At 35.3% G+C, this 13,741-nt stretch overlaps 1 protein-coding gene across 2 annotated transcripts in view; it reads right to left on the reverse strand.

The window, feature by feature from the left end:
- Positions 1-1,405: 1,405 nt before the first annotated feature.
- The window catches only part of TDRD3 (tudor domain containing 3), a 217,353-nt gene continuing 205,017 nt past the window's right edge, over positions 1,406-13,741 (reverse strand). For both annotated transcript variants that reach the window (XM_057533172.1, XM_057533173.1), the window contains 2 exons: positions 7,299-7,424; positions 1,406-1,641 (listed from right to left, as the gene is read on the reverse strand). In XM_057533172.1, the coding sequence (XP_057389155.1) occupies positions 7,308-7,424 (117 nt within the window). In that variant the 3' untranslated portion in view covers positions 1,406-1,641; positions 7,299-7,307. The remainder of the gene's footprint in view (positions 1,642-7,298; positions 7,425-13,741) is intronic.

Here is a 13,741-nt window from a genome sequence, read left to right on the forward strand (position 1 = left end):
TACGTTCTTCTGCCTCTTCCCTTATTGACTTATCAGTTGTCAAAGTCATCAAAACTACCATGGGCCTTCCTCTAGTTTTCAACCCAGGATATGCATTAGAATTACTTGGACATCTTTTTTAAAAAAAACCAATGCCCAGGCCACCCAACTCCTTGTTGATTATGATGCACAGCAATGGTAAAAGAAACAAACAAAAAAACCCATACCATTAGCCATGTTTTTCTCACCTGTACTCTTTCACTTATTAAGATACTGTAGAAACAATTGACCATGGGCTAATCAAGAAACAAAACTTAGAGTTAATAGGCCCTGAGAAAATGTCAAGGCCTTCTCCTTCAAAGCAAAATGCTAAATTTTGTCAATTATTTTGACCAGAGAATTCTATTTTCCCCTTCCTTCCTTCCCTCCTTCCTCCATCCCTCTTTCTTTCTCCTTATTTCTTTTTAAGTATTCACTTCTTACTTCATAGGACTGAGACTATTATTTTTGTCCTATTAAATTAAGAGTTTGTAGTTTAGACATACTGGTTCTCTGTAATGGACATTCTGGTTGCTTTTCCAACACCTCTCCCTCTCCTTTCGGCAAGTATCCTGACTTTCAGATATATATCCTCTGCCTCAAATCGAATATGCTTCCAGGAAAGCAGATGGCCCCCACTTGTAAGGGTGGGACACTTGGATCAGGCCTAAACTAACCCACAGACCCTTGCTGAAGTTTCTGGTTCATAGGTTGAAAAGTCGCACAATACAGGTAAATGTGGCCTGAGTGTGAAAGCTTCTTTTCTTTTCTAAGTGCACTTCTGGAAGGGACCCCAACCCCATCCTTGGATTTAATAGCTCAGGAAGCTGTAGCCATCCTGGGCTCACATGGGGCAGCCTGCTGTAGAATGCTTATGCCAGAGAAAGCAGAAATGAGATGCAAAGAATCAGGATCTTTCATGACAACTCTGAGTCACTAAATTAAACCAGCTGAAATCTACTGTGCTTCTGGTAGTGAAGTCAGTCAGTACTTTAGTGTTTAAGCCAGTTTGAGCTGTGTTTTCTGTTATTTGCAACCAGATGCATCTTAAAAGAGCCACTGCACATTTTATAAGGAAGGGAATGCCTGTTTTTCGATCAAATTACATTAATAGAGTGCTAAAACAACATATACAAGTTTTGAATATTTTTTGCTGTCATACTTAGTAGTGTTACCATACTAAGAACTGCTATTTGGCTTCAGGTTGTTTTGTAAGAAATGTGGCAAGCTGTGTAAGTCAGTTTATTCTGTAATTACAGGGAGGCATCAGTATGCTGTAATTGCCATTCTACAGAAGGCAATTAGTATGGGGTTAGTACCAGATGAACAAGAAAAATAACATTCAGCAAATAAAACATAGAGCAAAACAATGTATTTAATAGTGCACTGGTTTTATTGATGGCAGAAGAAAAAATTCACTTGTAAAAGGTATTTGCTTTATTTATTGTATTTTTTCCCCATTCTTTATGTGGGTTGAATTTTTTTCCCCTAAAATCTGTCTTTTAGTTCTCCAAATAATAATATCCACCATGGCTCCATCTTATTCTGAAGGGAAAGTAGGAGGTCTATCAACAGGTTTTGACCAGGATGTTTCAGTCAACAGCTCCTTTCTTCACAAGGACTCTATTTAAAAAGAGAGGAAGAAAGTGAAACTGAACCCTCAAATTGACTTTTCCATACGCAAGATACACTGCTGAAACTTACCTGTAAATGTGAAGTGTATGTATAATTATCAATAGATCACAAGTAGAGCAAATTGGACACTGTTAATTCATAAACATAATTTCTATAAATCAATATGTAAACAAAAAGCAAAATCTTTTAAAATAATTTTTTCTTCTAGAAATTCTTAAAGTACATCTCTGTCACTGTTAGTCCCTCTATTGCTAGCATGTGGACTTCAGGAATTCGGATTAACTGAGTAGAGTTTAACAGAGGATGACCTAAAAAAGATGCAGTCTGCCAATGCACGTCTACCCCCATTCTACCCACCTCCATTTCCCCTTTGAACACCTTTGAGCTGGTTTAGTCTCACAAGTAATTTACTTGAGTCTGCCGCCTCCCCCTGCCTGCTCCCCACCTTTATCAGATACCACGCTAGTAGAAACACTCTGGGTGGTGAAAACAGAAAAGGCTGAGAGAGGTGGTGAGAGAAGCCTTGTTTGCTCCAGTCCTATTTCAGTCTCATGGATGAAAGAATGGTTGGGCAGGGATGGGTAGCATTCCCATGGCTGCATTCAAACAGAGCAGAAGTCTTCTGAGGTAAGTAGTCTCCTGATTAGAAAATAAAGAGCTTTGGGTACTATTATCCTCACACAATGCCTATCCTGCTGGCATCACGGGGTCCTGTAATAATAGCTACCTTTATGGCAATCACTTCCCTGACCTTGATTTGAAAAATTTTGCAAAAAGATGCTGATCTAGATTGTCAAAAAAAAAAAAAAAAAAAAGCCATTTAAAAATCCATCTTTTACCAGCTACAAATGGTGCTAAAACCTGGACCTTAGAAAATAAACAAAGTCATGGTATTTATACAGTAGTCTATGCTTAGCTATTGGTTTCAAGGTTTCTGGTTAATATGCAAAACTGTGAAGACTACTCTTTCATGAAACAAATAAGAAACTAGAAATGAAATTAAAAGTGAGTCACCATTTATTAAACCACTTTGCATACTTAGCCTTAACCTCCATGGCACTAGGGAGCTTCCTGCTGATGTGTGTGACAAGGTCTTTCTACACAGGTGTGCCAGCCATTTCTCTCCTTTTACAGCAGGACACGAGGCTGTAACTCTCTGACTGGACCAGTGCAATAGCTTCTTAGATTCTTTCCCTCCTGGTGTTGTAATCCATCCTATATCCAACAGCAATATTTCTTTCTTTTTTTTTTTTAATTGAGGTATTGTTAATTTACAATGTTGTGTTACTTTCAAGTGTACAGCAAAGTGCATCAACCATATGTATACATTTATCTCCTCTTTTCTGGATTTCCTTCCCATTTAGGTCACCACAGGGCACTGAGTAGAGTTCCCTGTGCTATACAGTAGGTTCTCATTAGTTATCTATTTTATACATAGCAGTATATATATGTCATAACAGCAATATTTCTTAAGCTTAATTTTAATCATATAATTCTTATTCAGAAGTTCATGATAGCACCGAACACATCAAAGTCAAACTCTTAACGTGTCTAAAGCCATACTCTTCTGCCACCACCAATAACTGGTATTTAATTCCTAGGACTCCAATCATGTCAGAAACCTCTCCAAATGCACATAGTTCTGGTCATTTTCATTGATTAAATAACTATGTATACTTTCTCTATCCATATATGCTCTTATCTCTAAGTTGTCTGTAACAATGATGAGCCCAGGAACTAGAGGTTTTGGGCCCTCTGTCCCCTCAGGGGGTGAATCTGACTTGCCAGAACTCTTTCTCAGACCTAGGCCTATTTCCCACATTGCCCCCAGAGACCTCCTCCTCCACTGAGCCCTAACTCCCAGCTATCTGTTGCTTTTGCTAAGCATTGATGTTGTCCTTAGTACCAGGCTCAAGCAGAATCTAATTCCCTTTCCACTTTTGGGGAAGTATATGAGTATGTAGGGGTGGGCGGTGGTGGCGATGGTATAGAGGCTTGTAAAAAACCTTCTTAGGATAATCAAAGAATGTAAATTACACATCAACAACTTTAAATCTTGGATTTAATACACTGATTTAAAAAACACTTACTTAGCAGCTACTATGTGTCATTCATCACCCAGCAAAGTACCCAAAACATAAAGATTATGACTATGAAATTATGTTTTTTAGAAGTGATAAAAGAAAGTGTCTTAAGTGTTTCTCACTATCTTGAATAATTTTAAATAACAAAATCTTACCAAAATTTCAGCATATATTAGAATTCATGCTTATATTTGCTGGGAGTCAAATGGCTGGATACAGTGTATATCTTCTTTTTAAATGTTTAAGTTAAATGGAAACCAGGAATGAGGAAATAAAAAGAAAACACACTACCAAATGTAAAATAGACAGCTAGTGGGAAGCACAGGGAGATCAGCTCCGTGCTTTGTGACCACCTAGAGGGGTGGGTGGGATAGGGAGGGTGGGAGGGAGACGCAAGAGGGAGGGGATATGGAGATACATGTATGCATGTGGCAGATTCACTTTGTTGTACAACAGAAACTAACACAGTATTGTGAAGCAATTATACTCCAATAAAGATGTATTAAAAAATAATAAAAAAATAAAAGGCCTATGTTAAAAACCTTTCATTTAAAATTGTATCTTAAGAAAAAAAAGTAATAAATATATCAACTTAAAAAAAAAGAAAATAATATATTCAGTTGTGTGACAAAAGCAAAAAGTATAATTACTGCTGAATCTCCTATTCAAAGATAGTATATTTAATTCTACTTCATAATTTTTCGTAACATATGTTTGAACTAAGTACAAAAATGAATAAATAAGTTTTTTCAACCAAGATCACATGTGTCTTACTAATTAATTTTTAGAGTAAATTCTGCAGTGAGGTTTTTTTAGTGATACCATCATGGGACTGTCCCCCACCAAAATTAATTTTCTTACTGTGAGGATTTCCATGTCAACAGTATAATCCAAAGCAAGCATCTGGGAAAGATGGAAGTTTTAGCTCAGGGAACATAGAGAACCACTTAGATTGTAACATTTTAGTTGATTAGGAACAATTTGCACTGTACAGTTTGATACGAATAAGCTACAATTACCCCAGGGCTATGGTTTATAATTTACTTTTAAGCAGTGTACTCTTTTTCAAAGGAAATTTTTGATGGAACCCTAATGTATAAAACATATGAAAGACACTAAAGAAGAGGCCAGAGGACTGAGAGTTCTACCCATTGGCTACACTCTCACTCACTCCCACCATCTTCTCTCTACTTCTAGCCCTCCCTTCAACAGCCCTAAGGCACCCTTGAAGAGCCCTAGAGTCCTGCATCCACTGTCCTAGAGCAATCAGAGGGTTGAGAACCTTTGGCCTCATTTTAAAACCTGTTTTAAACAATTTAGAAGACCCTGGGAAGCTAACAGGGAATTCTGTTTTCATTTACCTTAAATAAGATTTAATTATAAGCACACTGAGCTTATTTTAAAAGTGGATGTTCAACCGTGCACAATGTAAAGTTGCTAAGTCCTTACGTATACTTTGATTCTGCTTTGGTCAATTCTTGCATGCTACAGAAAAATGCCCAAAGTCAAGAAATAGCTCTTCTGTGATACTGTGGACAATAGGTCACGTTTGTTTACTTGACAGCCTTGTATTAAGTGCAAAGAAAAACCAACGATAAGAGGAAAAAGGTGCTATACTGGCTTACTCGGGTAAATCAGAAGTCAAATAGCATCAGGCTTCTGCTCCAGGCACACTATTACATAAGGAGCAAAGGGCTAGAAAATATAAGAAAACATTTCTTCATTTAGGATGACAGAACTAATTTTTAACCAATGAAAGAGCTTTGGGGAAGCTGCGGGAGATATAAGACTCTGGAACAGTGCTGTCCAGAAATATAATGTGAGACATACGTAATTCTTACTTTTCTAGTAGCCACATTAAAAAGTAAAAATAAACAGGTGAAATTATTGTAATAACTTTTTATTTAACCCAATCTATTAAAAATATTATCATTTTGATATATAAATAATAAAAATTATTGAGTTTTTTTTCAAACTAAGTCTGAAATCTGGTATGCATTTTTTATTTATAGCACATCTCAATTCAGGCTAGCTGCATTTCAAGTGCTAAACAGTCTTGGCTGGTTTGAGAGTCACTTAGTACGGGAAAAATACAATGTGGATAACAGCATTATCAGAATGAACAGCTGAAATAAGGAATAAGGAAATAAGGAAATAAGGAACTGGGAACAATTTCTTAAAAATTCTCAATAGTCTTGCTACTAAGAAGAGACTAAGAAAAAAGATATAAAGTCTAAAATAGTCTTATGTGATGTATAACAAAAGCTGTAACTGGAAAACTCTAATTATTAAAAAAAAATATTCAAAAACCCTGGCATAAGGAAAAGATAGAAATGTTACCAAAGATGGCGAAAGTATTTCTTTCTAAAAACATATTAAGATGTAAGGTCTTTGTTCATCAAAATGAGATGTCTTAGATTGGTCCTATAATTTGCTGACTTTGTTATATTTCTCTTCCTTCCTACTGAAGATGATTTTCAGATACCAACTCTCTTTCTGAAACTCTAAGATGAAAGTTTCTGGATCGACAGCATAAGGCCCCAAAATTACATCTCAATAAGCAGTCATGTTGTCTTCATCCAATTCCTGAAGATATATATATAACATTTCCTCTTTCTTAAAAAGGACTGAAATCAACTAAACAAAAAATAAACTCAATTACCCAGGTTGATAATTATTTAGTCCTTTGTTTTCTTTCATCTTCTTCCTGCTTTCAAATCTATAGTCACTTCACTGATTGTCATCACCTCCAATAGAAAAGAGTAGGTATAGAGAGAAAAGGGGATTAGGGATAGCATTTGCGGGGAAAGGTTTGGAGAAAAAGTAGTTTGTAACTATGGTATTATCTTAAATACTTTATAATTGAAAGTAGTTTTAAAACATGTTTTCTTCTATTACAGGCAAACCCCAGAGATATTGAGGGCTCAGTTCCAGACCACCACAATAAAGTGAATACTGCAATAAAGTAATCACCCTAAGTTTTTGGTTTCCCAGTGCATATAAAAGTTATATTTACACTATACTGTTGTCTATTGAGTGTGCAATAGCCTTATGTCTAAAAAACGATGTACATGCCTTAATTAAAAATACTTTATTGCTAAAAAGTGCTAACCATTATCTGAGCCTTCAGTGAGTCATAATCATTTTGCAATAGTAACAACAAAGATCACTGACCACAGATCACCATAACAAATATAATAATAATGAAGAAGTTTGAAATATTGTGAGGATTACCAAAATGTGACACAGAGACAGAAAAGTGAGCAAATGCTGTTAGAAAAATGGCACTGATAGAATTGCTTGATGCTGGGTTGCCAGAAACTTCCAATTTGTAAAACATGTAATATCTGTGAAGTGCAATACAATGAAGCACAATAAAATGAGGTAGGTCTATATGTTATTATGAAATATTATATATATATAAAATATTTATATATTATTATATATAATAATATATATATTATTATATATAATATAATATGTTATATATAACTGGACTTATATATTTAACATGATAGTATCTTTCTTTACATGGAAAGCTCCTCACAATGTCAACTTTACCTTCTCACATTAGGTCCGAGCCCGGGGAGGTTGGTAGAACTGCTGGGTTGGCCGAGTGGATCGTCTTGGCTGGCCATCACCTCCTCTACGGAATTCAAGAGTTTGGTCATAGGTGGCTTCTTCTTCCTATTTGCAAAGAGTAGTGATTTAACATGTTCAAAACAGTTCCAAGTTTCCTACATTAAATACATTTTATGGTCCCCATTTTGATATACCCTCTTAAGCTGCCCTGGGATTCACATCTGTCAACTTTTATAATAGTGGGCGGCAGGGGAAAGAAAAAAAAAGGCAAGGACATTGTTAAAACTCTTTTGGTCCTTGTTAATAGAAGAATGAAATTTATAGTGGTAACATTAGAATCAAATTTAATTCTAGAAAAGGAAACTATTTCCACACAATAATATGGCTATCTCCTCAAATGACTTGACACAATGTGGTGAAAACACAGAAAAGCGAGCAATGTAATACAATTTTAATTGAATATTTGGGCTTCTAAATATTTCCAGGTATTTATCATGGAAAGGGGTTTTGGTAAGATATGGAAAAGGGATCGAGGAGCCAGAGAACGTTCACCAGCTGTTTGTCCTCATCTGATGAAATCTCCAACATCGTTAAGAACCTTACATCTAGAGACAGGAGAAAATAATGGATTGGAATGAGGAGAGAAATACAATTTACATATAAAGAAAGCTTCATGCAAGACACAGCAATCACCACGGTAAGACGCAAACTGTTTTCGTCTCATATTCTTTCTAACTAAGGGGGTAGAACCAGCAGTTCAAGGAATGGCATGGATACATTAGTATAAGCAGAATAAACAGCAGAAACAGTATAGTTAATTACAATATTTGAAAAGGACTTAGAAGCAACAGAAATGTAGCCAAAAGCCACACTGGTTTCTTACTGAGTGCTGCCACCCTGTTATTTTAGTGTTTTAAGTTAATGCAGCTGTGAAGTATGTTCCCTTCAGAGAGAGAAAAAAATTGGCTCTCATTTTTGTTTATGAAAGAAACAGTATCTATTTCAAAAGTAGAGTTTAAATTCCAGCTGAATTATTAGAGCACAATAATTTGCATGATTTAGGAAATTTATCCTATTTCCTCCTCTTCCTCCTTACTTTATCATTGAATCTTCTGTCCCAAAAGATTGTTTTCCTTTGACCCTAATAGCAAATGGAGTTATATGAAAGACTGAGTTCTACTCTTTAATTTTTACAGATCAATTACTGCAATTTTACTTGATGCAAGTAGAAAGATGCTATGATAATTTGATCAAATCCTATTATTTAGAAATGATATTTAATATTTGGCACAAACATATCACTCATTAATAGGCATTCTCCACAGTATTCTTAAGAACCGTTATCTCCATTTTATATAAAGGACACTGAAGTCCAGGAAAGCTTTGTGACTTTGCCCTAATACTTCGAAGATAAATCTGAGTTTTGATTCAGACACTGCTATTTAAATTCTTAAGTCTCAGTCTGCATGTAAAAGAAATAAACTAATTGCCAAAAATTAATGATCACCCTTAAGGGGCCATCATCACCTAAGTAAGAGAATAGAGAAATCTGACAATATATCTGGCATAACTCAATAACAACATTTTTGAGACAAACTTCCAGATTAGTTCTCCTTTCTCTATGCCCCTTTCATTAATAATCAATCTCAAAATGGTTAGAAGCATCAGATATTATGTCTATAATTTAGTAAAGCAATTAAAATGTGGGAAGAAAAATTAAAGTGCTGAGGAAAGAAGAGAAATATTTTTTATTAATATGGTCACTGCTCTGAATGATTATTGTCAAATCTTATAGCTAAATTTGAAAAGAAACTCTTTATTTTTATGACATATGACATTTGAAACTGTGCATATTAACTGAGAAGGATGAAAATATGTTTGCTGCTGTAGAAGGTGAAGTAATTATTCTAGGAATTAGAATGGAATATTATTATTCTCCACACCCAGCTGCAAAACTGGTTAGAGGACATCTAAAAACCTGTATACTTTATCAATAAAATATAGTGTTAAAGGTAGGACACTACATTTACTGAGTGAGTGAGCTGGATTTATATAATAAATATGACATTGCTATTTGAAAAACTATCTCTACTGTTTAAAAGAATCTCAGACTAAACTAGCCATAACCAATTACATGGTTTTATAGAGATGACCAACCATGAGATTTCTTTCACATTATTTGATGTCTTCATAATCATTTTATACAAAATGGAAGCAAAAAATAAAAATAATTCTGACAGCTTGGTTTTCAGTTGTCAAAGGCACAATCTTGCTCTGTTAACTTTGAAATATTCTTCCCACAGAGTAGTCAGGGGCAAACCTGGTTACTCACAAAAACCACTTCATACAGTTTAGAGCTAGTAATTTTTAGCACTGAATGAGCAATTCTTTCCATATAACACACAGCTCAATTTAATAAATCAGTTTATTTGGAGTCATCTTTGAATAAAATTTATACCTTTATCTTCTTCCTTTAGTTTCACTACTCTGTAACAGCTTTAGAACTAAAAAAAAATTTAATTTCACAGTTCATGAACATTTTTTAAAAATCTGACAGTATTTTGAGCTGGCACAGTCCTGGAATGCTACCTGGTCTGTCCCCTTAGGTTTGACAGATGAGGAATCTCTAAACCCAGAGAGGTGATCTTCCCAAGTCACAGAGCTCACTAGAGGAAGAGTCCAGACCAGGGCCATTTTGTTTCTGACACAGACAAGGCTCTTTAAAAGACTGGTGATAACGTTCATAAAAATGGAACTGACCAATGCCATCTTCACCAAAGCTTTTGAGATTTAGAACCATTTTATTGGGACTCAGATTTTTGCTCACCATGCTATCAGATTTACCTGGTTTTAAAATACTAAATAAATAATATTCAAAATGTGACCTCTTTTTATGCCAATATTTAGTAGTTTATTATTCCTTTTAATGAAAAGATACATATGCAATAATCATTGTGACACCAAACATGAATGAAGTGATATGTTGAAAGGAAAAAAAGAGTCACAGCACCAATGCAAAAAGGAGATACACAACTTCACCTATAAAACACATTTGACGGGTCACAACTACACCTTTCCTGCATATCATTTTTAGTCTCTCATTAGCACAAACTACATCTTGAGTGAGAATACAGACAAATACATTATTTCCTCATTTATAAATGAGCTGTTGGAAAAGCTCATTGTAAATCAGTTACTTCGAACCTGGAACATACTTCAGTAGGAGGTGTGAAACACATTTAAATACAGGTCAGGTTCTCTGTTCCACAAATAAAGGTGATGTGCAGATAAGCATATAAACCACCACTCTAAAGAAGGTGGTGGATCTGGTGGTTCTCAACTGGGAGTGATTTCCCTACCCCACTGAGTGGGGGTGCGGGGGAGGTAGCCAATGTCTGGAGACATTTTTGGTTGCTATATCTGAGGGGTGCTACTGGCAGCTAGTGGGTCTGGAGACATTTTTGGTTATTACAAGCTGAAGGAGTAGGTGGGGGGAGTTGTTACTACATCCAGTAGGTAGAGACCAAGGATGCTCGCTAGGTAAATGAAGGAGGAGGAAACTTCCTATTCCTAAGTGCCAGGACAGCCTGGAAAATAATTCTGAAATTCAGGAAGTTTGGGTTTGCCACCCTTTCCCTTTTCCTTTTCGGATATTTCTTCTGCCTCTGTCTCTAATGCCTAAAAGCTGTGTTTATGGAACTTCTGTGGGGAGGTCTCTATTCGCTGACAATATTATGTTTTCCTCTGCTTCAGCAACATGTTCATACTCACTTAACTTACTGAATTGTCTTATCTTACATTACCATTTCTTCAGCATTTTTGCACAGCCATGACTTTGTAAGGAGAAAACAATTATTGATTACTGGTGGGAATAGGGAACAGGGATGGCAATTCTCTTCACAAAAAAACTTGGAAAAACTTATTAATATTGTCACCTCTAATAGCTATTTTGTGTGAAATTTAATAAAAAATTTTCTAGTCAGTTCCTTTTAACAATTTGCATAGTAGTCACAAAAACACAAGCCAGCATTCAAAATGTATACAACGTACCCTCAACAATAATCCTTGAACTCTGAATATTTTGAACACTGAAATCTTAACGAGTACATATCTCCTTGAGTGATTCACGTATGAACTACTTATGAATTTCCAGACCACATTTGCCTGTCTGGTTAACTTGTGTAGTCAGTTTATAGAAATAGAAACTAATTTTAATATAAAACCTAAGCAAACAATAATTTTAAAGACAAACCTGCTTTCCCAAAACATCATGTAATAAAGGCAAAATAGGGACAGTAAAAAGATCATTGGTTGCCAAGGGTTGGGGGGGGGGGGGATGGAGGGATGAATACGCAAAGCACAGGAAGATTTTTAGGGCAGTGAAACTATCCTGTACGATACTATTATGGTAGATACATGTCACAATACATTTGTCCAAACCCAATGTACACCATGAGTGAACCCTAAGGTAAACTATGGACTCTGGAAAATAATGATGAGTTAATGTAGGTCTACCAATTGTAACAAGTGTACAACTGATAGATGGTGGGGGATGTTGATAAACGGGAGAGGCTATGCATGTGTGGGGGTGAAGAGTATATGGGAAATCCCGTACCCCTCTCAGTTTTGCTGTGAATCTAAAACTCCTCTATAAAATAAAGTCTAAAACAAACCAAAAAAAACAGGCTGTAAAGTAGGCCACATCAGTGGGATACTTTGTGCCTCATATATTGCTGATGTGGTAGATACTTAATATTTGATGAAATATTTGTTGACCTGCCTTATTAAAATGACACATCTTGATCCATTCAGATTCTTCCTGTGGTTACCCGTAACTAAAATATGAGAATTAAATTTCTTTCATCCTTGGGATGCCATCAGCATTAATTAATGTATGAAAACCACTTTGAAGATTATTGAGCTTTCTGAATTGGCTCTAGGTTGTGTTTAATTTTGATTATACCTTGGATATTCATAACATTTCCTCTTGGTTTCCACTGGAAAACTTTGACCTTTGATTTTACTTTATAGTCCAAGTAATGAAATAAAGTACCTCTGCCCCATTCAAAAACAAAAACAAAAAATCATATAATGGATTCCAAAAGTAGAACCTAAAATATTTTAAGTAATCTATTTTAGATCAATTATTCTAATATTCTATTATATTAGAGTAAATGAAAATTGAAGAGTAATAAAGTAATTGAAGATTATGGATAACAGCTGTGCTTACAGGAGTGAAGTATTATGATTAACACTGAACCTTAGTTTACCAATTATTCTTGTTTAAAAATATATTCCAATTCCATATTTACAACTCCACCACAAAATAAACTGGGTCTGTGGTAGCCTGGAACCACAGACTACAAAACAGATAGTTTCTGTAAAGAACAGTTAGTCCAAATAACTAAGAAGCTATAATTTGCTCAAGTAATTAGTACCATAACCTGAGTTAGTAGGTCTTCTGATTCATAGTCCTGTCTGCCCTTCACACTATGCTTCCAAGTAATAAGGGCAAGAAATACAGATACAGTGAATGCCAGAATTGGAAAAGGATTTGTGGATAATCTAATTGAGCAGATTTAAATTTTAAAAATCATCATTATCATCATCTATTTTTGGGGCAAATGTGACACTCTTCTTTCAAATGAAATTTTATATAGAATTCCAATATAAAATAGATGGGCTCAGGTTAGAGTGGGTGTTTTTACATGTGCATGAGAGCAGTATCCCCTTGGCTTTCTCTTCTTTAGTTCTTCCAAGTTCTGTAACCCCTAAAGCACAAAAACTAAAACCCAACCTGGTTCAACCTCTGCTGTACACTAGGAACCAGCTAGGTTGAGTGGGTTGATTAATATAAAGAAAATGAGCTGCTGAAAGAACAGGAACGGGAACACAGGCCCCTGACTCAGTTCAGAGACCGTTGCCTTTGCGTGTTGTCACAGGGAAAGTCTAAACCCTGCTTTTGACTTCTATGAATTAAATTTCTCATTTGACAATACAAACTCACCTTCTATACCTAAATGGAGAAAAATAAAATTCTCAGGCTTCATTAAACATAAGCAAATTTTATGATAATAAACTAATTTATCTGTTTTTGAAACTTTGAGTGAAATAAGATACCATTTTACAATAAAGTGTAATGCAGAATTATAATCCCTCTTTCCCTCAGAGCAGCTCTAAGATAATCTCTTTAATATACCACATCCACTAATAATTTATTTTAACCAAATATTTTGTGGCAGGAAAAAACCCCACACTGCTACATGTAAAAGAATGAAATTAGAACACTCCCTAACACCATACACAAAAATAAACTCAAAATGGATTCAAGACCTAAATGTAAGACAAGACACTATAAAACTCTTTGAGGAAAACATAGGAAGAACAGTCTTTGACATAAATCACAGCAAGATCTTTTTGAT

Source organism: Balaenoptera acutorostrata, chromosome 18 (assembly GCF_949987535.1).
Source record: "Balaenoptera acutorostrata chromosome 18, mBalAcu1.1, whole genome shotgun sequence".
NCBI lineage: Eukaryota > Metazoa > Chordata > Mammalia > Artiodactyla > Balaenopteridae > Balaenoptera > Balaenoptera acutorostrata.